This window comes from Scyliorhinus torazame, chromosome 13 (genome assembly GCF_047496885.1).
Source record: "Scyliorhinus torazame isolate Kashiwa2021f chromosome 13, sScyTor2.1, whole genome shotgun sequence".
NCBI classification, from domain to species: domain Eukaryota; kingdom Metazoa; phylum Chordata; class Chondrichthyes; order Carcharhiniformes; family Scyliorhinidae; genus Scyliorhinus; species Scyliorhinus torazame.
In genome coordinates, this window is record NC_092719.1 from 1,791,587 (window position 1) to 1,811,860 (window position 20,274).

Genomic DNA, 20,274 nt, shown 5'->3' on the forward strand with positions numbered 1-20,274 from the left:
TGTGGTACATGTGACCAGGATTCAGGGGTTATATCAAACGACACAAACATGTTGAGTGCAAAGACAGGGGCCAGGATTCTCCGAAATCCCGGCCGAGTGTTGACGTCGGCGTAAACGCTGGAGTGGTGTACGCCGGAGTGGTGTACGCCGGAGTGGTGTACGCCGGAGTGGTGTACGCCGGAGTGGTGTACGCCGGAGTGGTGTACGCCGGAGTGGTGTACGCCGGAGTGGTGTACGCCGGAGTGGTGTACGCTGGAGTGGTGTATGCTGGAGTGCTCTACGCCGGCGCCAATGGGCCCCTGGCCCAGCAATTCACTGGTCTTCGGGGGCTAGCATGGCGCCAAAGTGCTGCGCGCTGCTCCGGCGCCGAAAGGCAGCCCTTCATGTCCGGCGCGGGTCCACGCATGCGCGCCCCGGCCGTCACCATGCCGGCGCATGCGCGTGTGGTTGCCGTATCCGCATCGGCGTAAAGCAACATGTCAGGGGCCTTACAGCGGGCCGCGCGGAGTGAGGTCGGCCCCATCCAGATCGCGGCCGCCCGCCAATCGGAAGCCCCCAATCGCGGGCTTGGACCCGGTGGAGGCCCTCTCCGGAGTCAGATCCCCCCGCCCCCCCACCAGGACACCCACCGCGGCCACGGGTCCGAGCTCCCGCCGGGTGGTACCAGGTTGGAACGGCGCCGACGGAACTCAGTGGGAGTTCAGCCCATCGCCTGCGGAGAATCGCTGCGGGGGCCTATTTCAGCGGCCCCCAACTGGCGCAACGGCAACTGTGGCGTGCCGATTATCCGGTCGCCGGAGAATTGCACCGCGGCATCGGGGCGGCGTGGTGGGAATCTCTGACCAAGTGCGGGCTCGGAGAATCCCGCCCCTGATGTCTACTTGCATCCTCTTAGCCAGAAGGACAGAATCATCTGAGTTGTTGACCATGGCTGTCATCAATACCGAGTTGACAGGTTTCTGTGAAATGGAATCGGATCAGTCACTGTTCCTCTTCATAGACGACTGCATCACACGGCTCCTTCCAGTTATCCAATGCAGATCTGATCATGTTTGCTTCGTGAAAGTAAGTATCTGTAAGAGTGTTTCAGTAACAGCTGGGGCCCTGACTGCAGTGTTTGGCCTTCAGGCTTTCCATTCTAAGCTGTGTCACTGGCCTGTCCTCAGTATACATCTCCCTGAACATACCATTCTCAAAAATACTTAATGGATCATTTGTTTTTCAAGTTTAAATTTATTTACTAACATATATTTTAATTAATTCGATTTTGACAGATTTTTAAGACTATATTTCTCCAGGGAATTAATGCTTTGAGAATTACCCCACCTCACAAAATATTTCTATGCAAGTATTTGAGTGCTTCAGCTGAGGTACTTGCTTGCAATGCAGGATACACGTAATCAAAAGATGTTGTAACAAGGTAATAGAAGTAGTTACTTGCAGGCAGAAACTTGTATTTTCTTACTGAGGTACCAAAGAAATCTGTTTCTTTAGATGTGAAATTGGGTTTTATCTTCCAGGTTGTAATCCAAAACCAACAACAGTGTCCATCCAACCAAGTCAAGAGGTAAGTAATTCCTCACTTACAAATATATTTATAGTGACGGGTAGGAGGAACAAGTTGGCAAGTTGCATTCTGTTTGGGCAAGATTCCCTCCACGCGCTTTCTGAAGTAAAAGGGTAAGTCGATCCTTTATAAACGTATAGTGACCTGGTTAACAGTTACTGATTAATGGGGAAATGAGACCGTATTATCACTGTGCAGGGCCTTCATTGCCATGTAATGAATATTAGAGTTTGTCCCGTTGCCTAATTTTGCAGCTGGACTTGAGACCATTTCAGCCTGAAAACCTGGGAAGCTGTTCGATGTTCCATGTCTGTGATTTTTACCTGGAAGCAAAATCTGCTCTTTGAGAAATGCAATTGGACAATGGTTCTGTGCAATACTTTAATGGGGCCTGACAGAGAGTGACGGAATTCCTGTCAGCTTTGGTTTACGCCAACGCTTGATGCCAGCACAAAAAGTGTGAATCATAGAATCTCTATAGTGCAGAAGGAGGCCAATCAGCCCATCGAGTCTGCACCGACCCTTTGAATGAGCACTCTACCCATGCCCACTCTCCCTATCCCTGACATCCCATAACCTAACCTGCACCTCCCTGGATACTGTGGGGCAGTCTAGCATTGTCAATCCACCTAACCTGCACATCTTTGGACTGTGGGGGGAAACCAGAGCACCCGGAGGGAACCCACGCACACACGGGGAGAACGTGCAAACTGCACACAAACAGTTAACCGAGGGCGGAATCGAACCTGGGTCTCTGGGCGCTGTGAGGCAGCAGTGCTAACCACTGTGCCACCCGTATCCATCAATGAGGAGTATTCACTCATTTTTAGTTTGGTGCAAGGGCCCCGAAGTTAAACTCAACCTTTCATTTCCCACTACCCAATTTGTCTTTGTGTTATAATGAACGAGGGAAACATCAGTCCAAAAAGCATCCCTCCATCGAGATCTCTAATTCGTCAACATCAAAGTGAGTAGTTTGCCTACATGGCACTGTAAATTTGCATGTATTGATGCAAAACTATAATATCAGTAAATATAATCCTTACCACAAGGTCCTTTCCTGCCCATTTACATTCATTTCTCCTGCTGGGTGATGGAGGCCACACGATCTGAAAATCAACCAAGAAATAAGAACTTTTTTAAAAAGTGTAATATTGGCATTATTCAGTTTAGTTTCTATACTACCTAGTCCTTTCTGGACCAACAATTCCAATGTTCTTTGAAATTCAAACCAACCTTCCAGATATTGAAGTTCCTATCAAAGTGAAATTGGGAAACTTATAATACTGTTACTAGTTTAGCAAGATGTGCAAATCCATTGCAACAGTAATGCCAGGTCAAAATTGAGCGTTATTGCTGATCGGGTAGCTCTGATTGTACATTACCCAATTACTTCTCAGGAGAGTTGAAGTCAGGATCTGGTCTTAAAAGCTTTTTGACTGTTATTAACTTCTGTTAGAAATCAAAGGTAGTTTTAAAAGATTCATATTTGTCTTGGTAAACATTCGAAATGAGGTAGAGTTTTATGAGTGTTAATGTTTCTGTGCCTGGAAAGTAAAAACTTCAAGTTAAAATCATGCTGGACAAATATGTTTATATGTGTGGACGTTGGTTTCAATTCCAACTGTAATTCTATTGTGCTTAGAGAGGGTTACGGTGTGAAGAATAAATAGAACTAGCAGGGGTTGCTTACCAGCTGGAGGCCCATATAAGGATAAAAAAAGCTTTTAGGCTTTAGTTTTAGCTAAATGTGTTGGCCAATGGAAATAGGACCTGGGGGAGTAGACATCTCTAAGCTCTATCAGAAGAAAGGACTGGACAGGACAAGGGTTGCAAAGAAAGAGGCTTCCTAGAATGCAAGTTACAGTCCAGATAGCCAGGGAATTGGGACAGAAAGAGTATTTAAGACAACTGGAGTGAACAGAGACCAAGGTTTTGTTCACAAGAATTCAAGGAAGAATAAACAAAGTATTCTAAATCAAAGAGACATTTGCAGTAACCAGGGCCGGGATTCTCCCCTACCGGGCGGGGCGGGGGAATCCGGCGGGATGGAGTGGCGGGAACCACTCCAGCGGTGCGTCGCCCCAAAGGTGCAGAACCGCACCTTTAGGGGCCAAGCCCTTACCTTGAGGGGCTAGGCCCGCGCCGGAGTGATTTCCGCCCTGCTGGCTGGCGGGAAAGACCTTTGGCGCCATGCCAGCCGGTGCCGAAAGGACTTTGCCGGGCGACGCATGCGCGGGAGCATCATCGGCCGCTCACGGCATCCCCGCGCATGTGCAGTGGAGGGGGTCTCTTCCACCTCCGCCATAGTGAAGACCATGGTGAAGGTGGAAGAAAAAGAGTGCCCCCATGGCACAGGCCCGCCCGCCGATCGGTGGGCCCCGATCGTGGGCCAGGCCACCGTGGGAGCACCCCCGCGGGCGCCAGTTCGCCCCCGCCCCCCCCCCCAGGACCCCGGAGCCCGCCCGCGCCATCTGCTCCCGCCGGTAAGGTAGGTGGTTCAATCCACGCCGGCTGGCGAAGGTTGACAGTGGCGGGACTTCGGCCCATCGCGGGCCGGAGAATCGCCGGGGGGAGCCCACCGACTGGCGCGGCGCAATTCCCGCCCCCGCCAATTCTCTGTTAGCGGAGAATTTGGGACACGGCGGGGGCGAGATTCACGCCAGCCCCCAGCGATTCTCCGACCCGGCGGGGCGTCGGAGAATCGCGCCCCAGATATTAAAGTGCGGCAGCAGACTTCAAATTAAATCAAATATCTGGGGCGGGATTCTCTAATAGTGGGGCCATGTCCCCGCGCCAGCGTGAAAACCGGCACCAACCACTCCGGCGTCAAAAGCCCCCAAAAGTGAGGAATTCTCACCTTTCTAGGGGGCTAGGTTGCCACCGGAGTGGGCCCCGCAGCTCCAGCCGGCGCGGAACAGCCGGTGTGATTCCGCACATGCGCGGGGGTTCCTTTCTCCGTGCCGGCGCCCGGACAATATGGCGGGGCCCTACAGGGGCCCGGTGCGGGGTAAAGTAGGCCACCACAGAACCACCCACCCGCCAATCTGTAGGCCCCGACCGCGGGCCAGGCCACCGTGGGGGCCCCCCCGGGGTCGGATCTCACCCCCCGCCCCCCAACCAGGCCGCTCCCCGCACACACAACTTCCAGGTCCCACCGTGTGGGAGGTGATTAATCCACATCGGCAGGACTGGGCCAAACTCGTCAGACACTCGGCCCATCGGGGCCCGGAGAATCGCCAGGGGTCAGCTGTCAACGGCCCCCAACTACCGCGGCGGGAATCCCGCGGGCGCCCGAGAATCGGCACCAGAGAATGGGGAAGCCGGCGTCGGGGCACGATTCTCGCGCCGCCCCGGGGATTCTCCAACCTGGCGCTGGGTCGGAGAATCCTGGCCCTGATGTCATTTTGCTACAGTCTTGTAATCAGGAGTTAACACAAATGCGAGCAGTTTGCACAGCAGTCAAGACAAGGAAATCCTAAAGGATTTGGTGTAAAATCCTGCACTCAATTTGGTGTTCAAAATGGAGTGGAAGCTTTGTTTAAAAGTGTCATTTGGAAAACCCGGAGGCTAGTAAGTGCCTGGAACTCGCTGCCGGAGGAGGTGGTGGAAGCAGGGACGATAGTGACGTTTCAGGGGCATCTTGACAAATACATGGATAGGATGGGAATAGAGGGAAACGGACCCAAGAAGTGTAGGAGATTGTAGTTTAGTCGGGCAGCATGGTCGGCACGGGCTTGGAGGGCCGAAGGGCCTGTTCCCGTGCTGTACTTTTCTTTGTCTTACAACACCAGGTTAAAGTCCAACAGGTTTGTTTCGATGTCACTAGCTTTCGGAGCGCTGCTCCTTCCTCAGGTGAATGAAGAGGTCTGTTCCAGAAACACATATATAGACAAATTCAAAGATGCCAAACAATGCTAGGAATGCGAGCATTAGCAGGTGATTAAATCTTTACAGATCCAGAGATCTGTAAAGATTTAATCACCTGCTAATGCTCGCATTCCTGGCATTGTTTGGCATCTTTGCATTTGTCTATATATGTGTTTCTGGAACAGACCTCTGCATTCACCTGAGGAAGGAGCAGCGCTCCGAAAGCTAGTGACATCGAAACAAACCTGTTGGACTTTAACCTGGTGTTGTAAGACTTCGTACTGTGCTCACCCCAGTCCAACGCCGGCATCTCCACATCACGTACTTTTCTTTGTTCTTTGTTCTTTGGATTTTAGAATGTAAATTGGTAAGGGAAAGTATAATTATGAGAGAAGATTTTAAACTGCATTTTCGGGAGTGGAGTTTGGAAACTCACATGTGACAATCATCTGGGGGGATTCTGAGGAGATACCCACAAACATTCAATTGAGTTCGGAGAGGAGTGTATCTTACCACAGTCCTTTAGTGTGCTTAAAGGGATATTGCGTGTTAATGTGACCATTGTAGCTTAAGTTGTAGCTTAAGGAGTAAAGGATTATTGTATAATAATCCAATTTTTGCATGTTTAATAAATGTTTTTCCTTGTTGTGAAAAATAATTAACCATCTTGTGTCTCTGTTCCTCCACATTTAATTTTTTTTGAAGTTACAGACTTTTGAGCCAGTTTTCCAGTTATAACATCAACTGGGATTGTAACACTTCTCCTGATGTAACAGACATCATTGAAAATAAATTACTTCAATTGTAATGTTTGGAGTTTGGGGAAAGGAGGTTAGGAGAAGGGTAAGGATATACAATATACCATGACAACATTACAATGTATGTTGTAATTATACAACACTTAATATGGTTTGATCAAATCTCCGTCATCAACTAAACATCTGTCAAACAGATTGATACAGAGGCCATCTTGTCGTCCAAATATTACAACAAGTTAATCAAATTGGGAAATGTTTGAGAATTGGACTGGATTTGGTTAATATGTTCTGTTGTTTTATAAGGCTTCATGTTTAGCAAAAGCAAACAATGCATCAATTTGTCAAACCTTCCTTTAGAGCTTTGATCTTTCTCTTTTGACTTTTTAATAATCATAAACAATAATTAACAGCATAAATCGGGCTAACAAACTGAGGTGCTTTTATGCTAATTGATATCCTGCAATTTAAAACTGCAGTGAATAAACCTTCTAACAATTGGACTGCGCTTTTTGAATTATAAACATGTTACACTTCATACTGTGGCATCTGTAAACTATGACAAGCGCTTATTAAAATTACTTGCAGAACTTGATTTTAAGGCACTATTTTTGCAATTAGCCCATTCAGCAATGCAAATTTGAAATTTACATTTTTAATATTACATCATACACTTTGCCTTTCTCATAACAATGCACACCTTACTCAGATATGTAATGGCCCATGACAAATTATTCACATCTATAATTTATGACCAATTTTCAGAATGTTTTAGATGATCCTTTGGAAGAATATTGATAGTGGAAAAATGAATAATTCCAGCGATTTCTTCAGTTTTTGATAAACTGTGTCAGGTAACGCTTTAGAGTTTCAAATATTTACAATATATAGAAACTAACCAATCAGTGAAATAAGTCCCTCCATTGGAACTGCTCGAGGGGAATAAAAATAAGACGATTGGATTCATGCAAACACTTCACTTGCTCGGTTTAAAGTCCACGTTTTGTTGTTATATTATTGTCATGCTTTTGTTGAGATGCCAGAAAGAGGAATTTGTTATAAATGCAACACAGATGTTTGTGTGATAAAACCTAGTACTCTGTTTTCTCAATCTTTAAACAGAAATCTAAGTACTAGAACTTCAGAATTGTCAAGTTTATTTTAAACAAAATGAAATATATATAGCTGTTTTATTCAGTGACTTCTCTTGTATATAAATTACAGGACTGTTTGACAGCCAAATTCAATATGTGAGCAGAGAGACAATTCCTGAATGTTTATTTTGAATTGCTTGGTGTGACAGGAATGTAAAGTCATCTCTGCCAATGGGTGGCCGATTGGGATCAGTGAACTACTTTTAAAACACAGTTAAGCACAATTTTGTTTCGCCCTTTCCTGCCGCTGAGGTTGGAATTTATTGAAACATGTTTGCACTGATTGACATTCAGACCTAAGACCCAATTCTGCTCATCGTGTGAAGCTTGTGCCCATCAAGAGCTGTCAGCATAAAATGGAACTCTTCTTTTATTTACTGACTGAATTCGCACAGACCAAAACAGCACAGATCATACGAAGCAGTTTACTCGACACTGTCCCAGCAACTTGCTTCAAATCCATCCTCACAACACAGTGCTCAAAGTACAATTTCTATTCCTTACGCTATAGAATTGTTATGTTGCAGAAGGGAGGCCATTCGGTCCATCGTGTGTGCTCCAGCCCTCCAAACGAGCATCATGACTTTGTGCCGTTCCCCTGCCTTTTCCCCGAACCCAGGCACATTGTTTCTGTTCAAATAATCATCTAACACCCTCTTGAATGTCTCGACTGAATCTGCCTCCACCACACGTGCAGGTGGGGACCACTCGCTGGGTGAAAAAACAGTTTTGTCGCATCATATTTGCTTCTTTTGCAAATCACTTTAAATCTGTGCCCCTCTCGTTATCAATCCTTTTCTGAGCAGGAACAGTTTCTCTCTATCAGTCCATAGATGTGCAGTTTAGGTGGATTGGTCATGATCAATTGTCCCTCAGTCCCTTGGTTAGTTGGGGTTACTGGGTTACAGGGATAGGGTTAGGGTGTGGGCCAAGTTTCGATACAGACTCGATTGGCCGAATGGCCTCCTTTCGCACTGTAGGGATTCTATGATTCTACTCTGTCCAGCCTCTTATGATTTTGAACATCTCAATCAAATCTCCTCTTAGCCTTCTTCTCTATAAGGAGAACAGTCCCAACCTCTCCAATCTCTCCAATCCATCCTCATACCTTAACAGTCCTCTTGCTCAAGTATAGATTGTGTCATTGCTATTTAGCTGATATGAATTGCGCCGTAAAAATATTATACTCTCTCAAACTTCAAAATATTCATTGGGCCACTTCAATCAGGAATTGACTTTTTCAGTTCTCCCTTTTCAATTCAGTATAGATCTATACGATTAGAGGATAGATTTTAGGCTTATCTCACACACTACCAGTGCACAGAAATTAATTACTCACAGTCCAATGTGTGATCATGGTGAATCAGAAACCTTGCTTTGTGCAAACACTTGTAGAAGACAACAGGAATGCTTTGATAAGTTTTACAAGATATTAAATAATCACCAGCGTGCAGTGTTGGATTCGTACTCCATTCTGAATGAACAAAGACACGTGATGACATTTGTTACAAGGGCAGTTAGAGAATTAAGGGTACTACAACTGGAAAGCTCAATGATCTGTGTTAAATCTGAACAAGTCCTAGATTTATGAAGCGGCCCTGCAGTCTGCACAGTGGGAGGGGTAGCACAGTCAGGGTCAACAAAGACAGAAGAGCTGTCAGTGGAACTTGTTAAGACTTTACCTTCTTGGAAACTGGTCGCTCAGTAATCTCTGGTGTGTGTGCTGTAGGTGTGACTGGTCATGCGTGACTGACTATGTTTCACTGGCTGTCTGTCAGGACGGAGTAAGAATGCTGCCTGACAGCAACCAAGTACAGAAAAGCTTTGCATTCCTGAAATCGAGAGAAGGTTGAATGTGTGCACAGTTTAAAAATGAGTTCTGCTTAAACTAACATTTCTCACAAATAATGTCTCTTTGCTTCCCCAAAACCACTGGGGAAAATACTCGAATACAGTCTCAAAAAACAGTGGCATTTACTCTTTGGCATCAGTGACCTATTGAAGCACTGATATTGTGGGTTATGCTGCACTTTGAAGTGTGAGATGCCTGTACTGTCTAATGAAATGCAAGTTACTGCTGGCTTTCTGAGTCACTCACTCACTTCTCCACCACAAAGCTGGGGATTACTCTCCTGCATATCCCTCAAATCCACCTGTCACAGCTGAGTGGAGATTTCTCTGTTTACACTAAAGCCAGTCTGGGCTGAACAGTCTCCCAGAAGCAGGAAGGGTTCTATTTCAGGATCTTAAGCAACCTGCACTGACTTACTCGTGTAAAATAATTTTCTGAAATCAAAATGCTTCACTTCAATAGAGGAAGGGTCATGCTGGATCTCTTTGAAAACCTTTTGAGCATTATTCGGAAGCATATTGACGCTCCATCAGTCCCTGCTAAAGGAGTCGACCATTCAGACAATCAAATCTATTCCATCAATCCCGAGGATCTTAACTTTCCACACTCTCCCCATGATTCTGGTAATATCCAAAGGCCTTTTGCTCTGTCTTCAATGTACTCCATGGGCTGGAATACCCCTGCTGTGTCTTCAATGTACTCTATGGGCTGGAATACCCCTGCTGTGTCTTCAATGGAAAACGTAAAAAACGACAAATGCCAAACCCTCCATCTTCCCACCCACGCCCGAGTCTACCCACAATGCAGTAGGTGGGCAGCCCACTCACTATATGCAGATAGATAAATAAGAGTCAATTGAGCTCATTAACAAGCTAATTGACTCTGATGAAATGCTGCCCATGTCACAATACGTTGGTGAAGACAGGTGGGCGTGAATGCGCAATGTTTTTTTTTAAGTTATTAAAAGGGCGGGAAGGAAGTGGGGGTGCTACCTATTGTGGTGATATGCATCACTGTAAGTACACAAGGGGTTAATGTAAATATACTTAGACTAGATAAACACTAGAGGGAGCACCAGAGACATCATGACACACAGACAGTCAACCAATAGGTCAGTAAGATAGGACACGACCAATGGGCAGTCACGACACACCCAAAAGTGACACTACCACAGGGGGGCATTACACCAACCCATATAAAAGGACACAGCACACCTGCTCAGTCTCTTTCCAGTGGATACACTCAGTGAGTACAGACACAGGGTTGATTGAAGCACATCACACCCACCACGTGAATTGTAGCAGACTGGTTAGTCAGTCTGAGTAGCTATAGCAGGATTAACAGTAGCATTGAATCCAAGTAGGAGAATTGTTAATAGTTTAATAAATGTGTTAAAGCTTTCTCCAAGTCTGAACCTTCCTTTGTCAGAGTGCACATCAAGGAAGCAGCTTATGCTACGACAAGAGCAGAACAAAACACCTATGTGGATGCCCTTTGCACTTTGGGGGTGATGCAGTTAATGTGGAATTGAAAACAAGAGAGTGTACTTTGAATAAAGTAGATTTTGTGGACAACAGGGAAAGAGCAATTATCTTTGGGCAATAAATGCCACATTTGCGAGAGATATCCACACGCTTTGACCTAATGGAAAAAAGGGGAAGTAAGTTGTGATGAAAAGAAATTGAGTTTGAAAAGCAGCTCAGAAATGATCAGAATGTTAAGGTTTCATACAGTCCGGTAGAGTCAGAGAAAGATAGCAAGGAGCGGAATGAAATCAGCGGGTAGGAAGCATGGATTTTGGCAGGAATTGGGAAGAACGGCTTCAATTTTCCCAAAGCTAAATTGGGGGAGTTTTCATTCATCCAATACTCAATATCAGGCAAGCAGTCTGGCTGAAGACAGCTGAATGATGATTGAGAGGAGCAGTAGATCTGGTCTGGGAGGTGTTAGCTTTGCAGAGAGTCTGTATAGACTCGGACTGTTTTCATTAGAATGATGGAGGTTGAGGGGTGACCTCATAGAGGTCGAGGGACATGGATAGAGACATGGGCAGGCACACCCAGGGTGGAGGTCAGTAACCAAGGGGCATAGGTTAAGGGGCAGGATTCTCCCAGTGGGCGGCTAAGTGCCGACGCTGGAGTAAAAACGGGAGTGCTTTATTCCAGCGTCGGCGCCCATTCCAGGACCTCATTCTGCAGCCCACAGGGGCTAGTACGGCGCCAGAGCAGCCTCCGCCGCCATAGTTGTCGATCCCAACCTGATCCCGGCACCATGGGGTCCGCGCATGCGCAGTTGCCTTCTTCCCCACGACGGCCCCGGCGCCAAATGGCGCAGGGCTACAGAAGCCAGCGTGGAGGAAAGGAGGCCGGGGCGGCAGAGAGGCTGGCCCGCCGATTGGTGGGCCCTGATCACGGGCCAGGCCACTACGGAGGCCCCCCCTGGGGTCGGTCCCCCCTTCCCCCCAACAGGCCGCACCCGGACCCTTTAATGGCGAGGTCCCACTGGCCCACAGCAGGTTCGAACGGGGCCGGCGGGACTCGGCTTTTTGATGACGGCCGCTTAGCCCATCGGGCCTGGAAAACCGGCGCGCCGGCCTGTGCCGGAGAGTCGCCGCATACCCTGACCGGCACCGTGCCGACCACGCCGGCGGCAATGGCACCGATTCTCCTCTTTGCGGAGAATTGCGTTCCGGCGTCGGGGCGGCGTGGCGCGATTCGCGCGGTACCTCGCCGATTCTGTGACCCGGCAGGGGGGTCAGAGAATTCCAACCAAGGTCTGTAGAGCAATGTTTAGAGGAGATATAGGATGCAGGTCTTTTACACAGAGGGTGGTGAGGGCCTGGAACCCGCTGCCAGAGGAGGTTGTGGAAACGGATACATTAACGGTGTTCAAAAGGCGTCTTGACAAATATATGGATGGGATGGGTATGGAGGGATACGGCACAAGGAAGTGCTGAGGGTTTGGCCACGGGTGGTATCATGACCGGTACAACCATGGAGGGCCGAAGGGCCTGTTCCTGTGCTGCATTGTTCTTTGTTCTTTAAAAAAAAATTTAGAGTACCAATTCATTTTTTCCAATTAAGGGGCAATTTAGCGTGGCCAATACGCCTACCCTGCACAGCGTTGGGTTGTGGGGGTGTAACTCCCGCAGACACGGGGAGAATGTGCAAACTCCACACGGACAGTGACCCAGAGCCGGGATTCGAACCCGGGTGCTCAGCACCATAGGCGGCAGTGCTAACTGCTACGCTTCTTTGTACACGTTGATCATGTGTTAGTGACAGTGACCACAACTCCTTGACCTTTGCCATAGTGTTATGGGCCAGGGTTTAGACAACCCAAAAGTGTATCATGGAGTTCACCTGACCCACAGCTTTTAATAGATTGTGGTATGGGGAGCACACGGCCCACTCTACAGGTGTGGGACAGCAGAAATGGAAAAGTATTTTTAAAAAGCAAAACAATGTTTATTCAATGAACTCAAGTTAACCTTTTTATAACATACAGTGAACATCTTAGCAACCAACAATTCAAATACAATCCCCAAAGAACACTAAGTAATACTTAATAACTTCCCAAACAACATCCAGAAGACAGAAGAAACACCTTTCAACAGAAGCACATGAGGTTAACATTCACTACTGAGAACATTTATAATTCTGAATTCACCAAATGATCAGGAGATAGTCTTTTGATGGCAGAGAGAACAGCAGTACACCTGCTTGGTCTGGCTTCAGTTCCAACACTGAAAACGAAACTAAAACACACCCTGCAGCCTGCTCAAAAACAAAAGTAAAAAGCTGACAGACAGCCCAGCTCCATCCACACTCTGACATCACTGATAATACCCATCTCTTAAAGGTACATTTCTTAAACACCCATTTCTAAAAGGTACTCTCACGTGACAATAGTCATGGGGAGGAATAGGAACAGACAGTATGGGAAGGTATTTAATTGGTGGAGGGGAAATTATATTGCTATTAGACAGGAGCTGGGGAGCATAAATTGGGAACAGATGTTCTCAGGGGAAATGCACAACAGTAATGTGGGGGTTGTTTAAGGAGCAGTTGCTGCGAGTGCTGGATAGTTTTGTCCCACTGAGACAAGGAAGGAATGGTAAGGTGAAGGAGCCTTGGATGACAAGAGAAGTGGAGCTTCTAGTCAAGAGGAAGAAGGAAGCTTACGTAAGGTTGAGGAAGCAAGGATCTGGCACGGCTCGACAAGGTAGCCAGGAAGGAACTCAAAATGGACTTCGGAGAGCTAGAAGGGGGCATGAAAATGCCCTAGCTGGAAGGATTAGGGAAAACCCCAAGGCGTTCTACACGTATGTGAGAAATAAGAGGATGATCAGAGTGAGAGTAGAACCGATCAGGGATAGTGGAGGGAACTTGTGCCTAGAGTCTGAGGAGATGGGGGAGGCCCTAAATGAATATTTTGCTTCAGTATTCACTAGAGAGACCTTGTTGCTCATGAGAACAGTGTGAACCAGGTTAATAGGCTCAAACAGGTTGATATTAAGTTGGAGGATGTGCTGGAAATTTTGAAAAGCATCAGGATAAATAAGTCCCCTGGGCCAGGCGGGATATATCCAAGGTTTCTACGGGAAGCGAGGGAGGAGATTGCTGTGCCGTTGGCGATGATCTTTGCGTCCTCACTCTCCACTGGAGTAGTACCGGATGAGTGGAGGGAGGCGAATGTTGTTCCCCTATTCAAGAAAGGGAATCGGGAAATCCCTGGGAATTACAGACCCATCAGTCTTACGTCTGTGGTGAGCAAAATATTGGAAAGGATTCTGAGAGATAGGATTTATGATTATTTAGAAAAACATAGTTTGATTAAAGATAGTCAGCATGGCTTTGTGAGGGGCAGGTCATGCCTCACAAGTCTCGTTGAATTCTTTGAGGATGTGATGAGACACATTGATGAAGGTCGGGCAGTGGATGTGGTGTATATGGATTTCAGTAAGCCTTAGGAAACTATGGAGCTAACTATGTGGGAGTAGGATGGAAATAACTGATTGAGATGTACTGGTTACATTCAGACAGATAAAAATTGAATCATACGAAGTCAGTGTGAAACTGGACACTGGATAAAAGGCAATAACAACATAATGGAGGTTATCAAAAGGTCCTGCAGTGTGACCATTTTTCTTTTCCATTAAAAGGTAAAATTAGAAAAAATTATTCTAGAATTATTGACTTTGGGTAGAATAAAATTAACAATTCCTACTCTCATTAATGAATACATCATTGGATAGTTGGCAGAATCTGTCGGATTCCTTATCATTTTGCATATTAAATGTAGCTATTTAAATGTGGGAATATTGATATTTGGAGGAAGATTGTGAAAGGTCTGTGAAACACTGAGGATGCACAGCAGAAATTGCTGAAATGTTACCCCTTTCACAGGATTGTACCACACCTAATAATTCACAGGAGTCAGTCACTATTGTGTTTGACACATCTTTGAAGTTATAATAAGTCAACATATGCTTAAGCACATTTTGCACCCAGGAAATGATTAATTTTAAGTTTAATCTGTTTATTTTCACTTGATTTTAAACAGATGAATCTCTCTATTAAAATAGCCATTAAAATTTTTGAGAAGACATCTTAAATGTTTGAATGCTATTAGCGAATAGTGGGATTTCAACACATTTAACACTCTTTAAAAAGTTATAAAAATCAATTTTGTAGCCAGTTTTGTATGCATTACAGCACTAAAACTGTTATAATACACTGGAGGTGACGGAGGCACAGTGTATACAGACAAGAACATCGACTCCAGTCCCCATGAAATCTCAAGACATCTGGTCAAACATGGGCAAGGAAACCTCCTGTTGATTATCATGTACCCCCTCCCCCCTTCCCCCCCTCCCCACCCCACCTCCCTCAGTTCATGCTGAACACCACTTGGAGGAATCACTGAGGGTGGCAAGGGCGCAGAATGTAGTCTGGGTGGGGTACTTCAATGTCCATCACCAAGCGTGACCCAGTGACCTCACTACTGTCCTAACTGGCTGAGTCCAAAAGGACATAACTGCTAGACTGGCTCTGTGGCAAGTGGTGAAGGAACCAACAAGGAAAGACCTATTGACCTAATGTCCAACAACCTGGCAGCCACAGGTGTATATGTACATGATGTTATCGGTAGGAATGACCACTGCACAGTCCTAATGATGATGATATTAAAGATACCCTCCATTGTGTTGTGTGGCACTACCACTGTGCTAAATGGGGTAGATTTTAAACAGATCTTGCAACTTGAGACTGGCCTTTGTTGTGTTATGTTATTGCTAGTAACATAAGCTGCCATTTGATGTAGGCTCTGCTGAAAGATGCTCCAGACTTGGAGATAAGTTTAACGTATTTATTGAACGATTAACAATGCTCTTAAATGAGTTTGACACTCTACTAATCTGCCTCTAGTAACTCAGTCTACTCTGCTAACTATAAAAGCTTGCCCTCGGCCATGTGCTAGGGTGTGATGTTGCTGATAATCAACCTTGTCCTGCTCTCTTTGTTTCTGCCGGTGGAAGAGGCAGAGCCTGTGTGCCTTGTCCTTTTTATATGGGTCGTGTAGTGCCCCCTTGTGGTAATGCCACCTCTGGGTGTCCTGATTACCCATTGGTTGTGTCCTGTTCTAATGACCCATTGTTTGCGTGTCTGCATGTCATGACATCTCTGGTGCTCCCTCTAGTGGCTACTTAGTTGTAGTGTATTTACATTAACCCCTTGTGTATATACAGTGATGCATATCACTACATCCCCCTTTTTGGTGTTACATATTTTCTGTACTTTGTTAAAGAAAATTGGACAAAACAGGTAGATGAATGATGACATGTACAAGTTGTGATGATATTGATGATTATACAATACCAATTAATATCTATGAGTCCAATCTTATGAATTTGTATGGTTGAGTTGCTTTCTTCTTCTGTTGTTGAAGTGGTGATGTTGATGTTGTCATTTCTTTGTGAACGTCGTCAGTGTTCTTATGTTCAAGTAACCAAGAAGTCATCATGAGGTGTTCGAATGGTCGAATCACTTCGTTGTCTGATTTCGACTTTTGTTTTCTATGCTTGTGGCAGCGATTCTGTCTGTCATCTTTCTTGAAAGCTGGTTTGCTTGTTTCTAGTGGAGCAAACGTGAATTTGTGAGATTCGGTGTCGTGCCGTGGTATGTTTGTACTCTTGCCATTGTTTTGAGCTGTGCTGTTTCATTGTCCTCCATGTGCAGAGTTGTACCAGGTCGTACAAGTTGTTGTTTAATAGTTGTTGTTTTTGTCGTGCTTGTCGCGCTCAATGACTGTCCATGTGGATAATTTCAGTCATTCTCAAAGTTACTTGTGTCAGTGTCCTTTGTGGTATCTGATGCTTCATTGAGCGTTTCTTCTTGAGGATTGTGGGAATGACCGGATGTTGCACTGATCTTGGTGACATCACTTCTTTGTGGTTGATGTGATTCCTCTTTGATTCCTTGGTGCTCCTCTTCTGGAGTCATTTCTGGTTCACTTGAATCATCTTTGGTTTCTTGATGCTCCTCGTCTGGAGTCAAAATCTTCAAGATTTCATTTTCTTGTGATAGGCTCGAGTAGATGAGGTTTTAATTGACGTGGTCTCACTGGACTCACGAGTAGTTTCACTTTGATTGTTGACTGCGTCTGTACATACAAGCTGAGATCTGTGATCTTGCTGTGATCTTGCGCATCTTGTATGGGAATTGTGATTTCTTCGTCACTTGTCTCACATACAGTGGGTAGACATTCAGTATCTTCTTGGTGGTTAAATGAGCTGGGTGGACTTTCATAGTCTGCTGCTGGTTGCTCAGGTAAGGTTAATAGACCTTCATGGTCTTGTTCATGCATGGACTTTGCTATGGAGTCTTGAGTTGCTTCCATTGTGGAGTCTGTCAACGAGCTCTCTGTGGAGGCTTGTATCGCTCTCGCTGTGGAGTCTTTCATCGCTCTCTGTGTGGAGTCATGCCGTGGTCTCGCTGTGGAGTCTTTCATCGCTCTGTGTGTGGAGCCGGGGACTCTTCGTGGTGCGTGGACCACTGGTTTGGCGGAAGGCCGCAGTAGAATCCTGTACCCGTACGGAGGTGTGTCCATCCCGCTGAAGACATCTGGAGACTGGGTCAGGATGAGTCGATGCTGGCCATAAGATCCGGAGGAGACGGCGTCATGGTGTAGTCCCGTCGGATGAGGGTCAGTTGCTTGCAGGCGTGCGCACCTAGCAGGGACGCCCTGTTTGGCTGAACAGTCTCGAAGCGTAGGCTTGTCTGTATGTGTCGGTTGGACACTGTCAGGTGGCAGGACCCCAGTGCCTTAATTGCATTGCCAGTGTAGTCCTGGAGTTTGCAGGCAGCTGGAAGGAGCTTGGGAGCTTTCTTGATTCTCGTAAAGTTCGACTGCGAGATCAGGTTGGCGGAGGCACCTGTGTGCAGTTTGAACTGGATGGGCCATTGGTTGACATCCATTGCTGCATTTCATTCGTCCTCAAAATCCACGGCAAGGATTGACGGGACTTGCAATGTACCCGGTGTGGCGTATTCGCACTTCGTGATCATCATAGAATTTACAGTGCAGAAGGAGGCCATTCAGCCCATCGAGTCTGCACCGGCTCTTGGAAAGAGCACCCTACCCAAGGTCAACACTTCCACCCTATCCCCATAACCCAGTAACCCCACCCAACACTAAGGGCAATTTTGGACACTAAGGGCAATTTTTTAGCATGGCCAATCCACCTAACCTGCACATCTTTGGACTGTGGGAGGAAACCGGAGCACCCGGAGGAAACCCATGCACACATGGGGATGATGTGCAGACTCCGCACAGACAGTGACCCAAGCCGGAATCGAATCTGGGACCCTGGAGCTGTGAAGCAATTGTGCTATCCACAATGCTATCGTGCTGCCCCGTGATGATGCCTATTCGGTATGCGTTATCCAGGTAGTCATCGTCTGGATCTGTAGCACTGCCTTGATCAGAGTCATGTGTTTGGTGTCGCACACTCCTGAGTCGTTCAGTACTCGCTGTGTGGCATCATTTTCTTGTTGGTCAATGAACAAATCAGCTTCTTTGTTTTTGGATTTGTCATTGCGCTCTTCACTTCGAGTAGTGCAAACTGCTTGTTCCAGGGTGCTGCGGAGGTTCTTTTCAACGTCTGGTAGAAGTTCAGGAATTGTTCTGTCTTTCGAGGTGAAAGAATTGTTTTTTGTGGCTTTTAGGGGGCAGCACGGTAGCATTGTGGATAGCACAATTGCTTCACAGTCCAGGGTCCCAGGTTCGATTCCCGCTTGGGTCACTGTCTGTGCGGAGTCTGCACGTTCTCCGTGTGTCTGCGTGGGTTTCCTCCGGGTGCTCCGGTTTCCTCCCACAGTCCAAAGATGTGCAGGTTAGGTGGATTGGCCATGATAAATTGCCCTTAGTGTCCAAAATTGCCCTCAGTGTTGGGTGGGGTTACTGGGTTATGGGGATAGGGTGGCGGTGTGGACCTTGGGTAGGGTGCTCTTTCCAAGAGCCGGTGCAGACTCGATGGGCCGAATGGCCTCCTTCTGCACTGTAAATTCTATGAAAAACTCTTCTTTTTAATTTTCGGACATTTCCCCTTTAAGTGGGCATGGTCCAGGGCCTCTGACGTCATGATGCTCGTGACGTCATGCGTCGGACTCAATTGCGCATGCGCACGCTGAGGTTCCTTTACTGTGCGCTCTTTTCGCAACTGCGCCTGCATGGCTCCTCGCGCATGCACAAAACACCTGTTTGCCGGTTTGCGTCTTTTAGGGAAGTGCGCATTTGCGGACTGGTCAGACTGCTCACACGCAAGATGGCTGCCATTCAAAACTGCCGTCTTCTTCTGTTTCAACCCTACCTCTGCCTTGTGGTGAGTATTCGCGCCAGTTTTACCGATTTCGGGAGACTCACGACCCTCTGGAAGAAGAAATTTCACCTGAAATGGCGACCCGTTATTTTTAAACAGTGACCCCGAGTTCTAGATTCTCCCACAAGAGGAAACGTCCTCTCCACATTCACCCTGTCAATGCCCCTCAGGATCTTTATAGTTTCAATCAAGTCGCCTCTCACTGTTCTAAACAACAACACAAGTCTATTCTGTCCAGCCTTTCCTCAGAAGACAACCCGTCCAATCCAGATATCAGTCTCGTAAACCTTCTCTAACGGCTTCCAAATGCTTCTTCTAATATTCTAGCAATAGTACTGAAGACGTGCTCCAGAACTTGCCTGAGACAAGCTGTTCCAGGTGCAGCTGCAACTCTGGCATCTGCCCAGCAATGTAGAAAAATGTCCAGGTTATATCCTACAAACAAAAAGCAGAATAAATCCAAGCTGGCCAATTACCGCCTATCAGTCAACACTCAATCTTCAGTAAAGTGATGAAAGGGGTTGTTGGCAGTGCTGTCAAGCAGCATTCACACAGCAATAATCCAGTCACTGACTCTCGGTTTCCGTTCTGCCAGGGCCACAGAGCACCTGCCTCAGTACAGCCTTGGTTCAAACATGGACAAAAGGGCAAAATTCCAGATATGAGGAGAGAGTGACTGCCCTTGACATCAGGCCAGTGTTTGATTAAGTATGATATCAAGGAGCCCGAGCTAAACTGGAGTCAATGGGAATCGGGGAAAATTCTCCGCTGGTTGGAGTCATACCTGGCACAGAGGAAGACGGTTGTGATCGTTGGAGGTCAATCATTTCCGCTCCAGGACATCACTGCAGGAGTTCCTCAGGGTAGTGTCCTAGAATCTTCAGCTGCTTCATCAATAACCTTCCCTCCATCATAAGGTCAGAAGTGAGGGTGTACACTGATGATTTCACAATGTTCAGCACCATTCATGATTCCTCCAGTACTGTAGCAGTCAGTGTGCATATGGATCAAAACCTAGACGATAGTCAGCCGTGGACTGATAAGTCACAAGTAACATTAGGGCCACTCAAGTTCCAGGACATTACCATCTCCAACAAGAGAGAATCTGACCATCTCCCCGTTACAATCAATGGCATTGTCATCACTGAACCTCCCCTTTCAATATCCTGAACTGAACTAGCCATCTAATACTGTGG

At 46.6% G+C, this 20,274-nt stretch overlaps 1 protein-coding gene across 2 annotated transcripts in view; it reads right to left on the reverse strand.

Annotated features, from left to right (window-relative positions):
* sema3ab (sema domain, immunoglobulin domain (Ig), short basic domain, secreted, (semaphorin) 3Ab) overlaps positions 1–20,274 on the reverse strand; it is a 597,101-nt gene that overhangs the window by 209,330 nt on the left and 367,497 nt on the right. For both annotated transcript variants that reach the window (XM_072470939.1, XM_072470937.1), the window contains exon 4: positions 2,614–2,676. In XM_072470939.1, the coding sequence (XP_072327040.1) occupies positions 2,614–2,676 (63 nt within the window). The remainder of the gene's footprint in view (positions 1–2,613; positions 2,677–20,274) is intronic.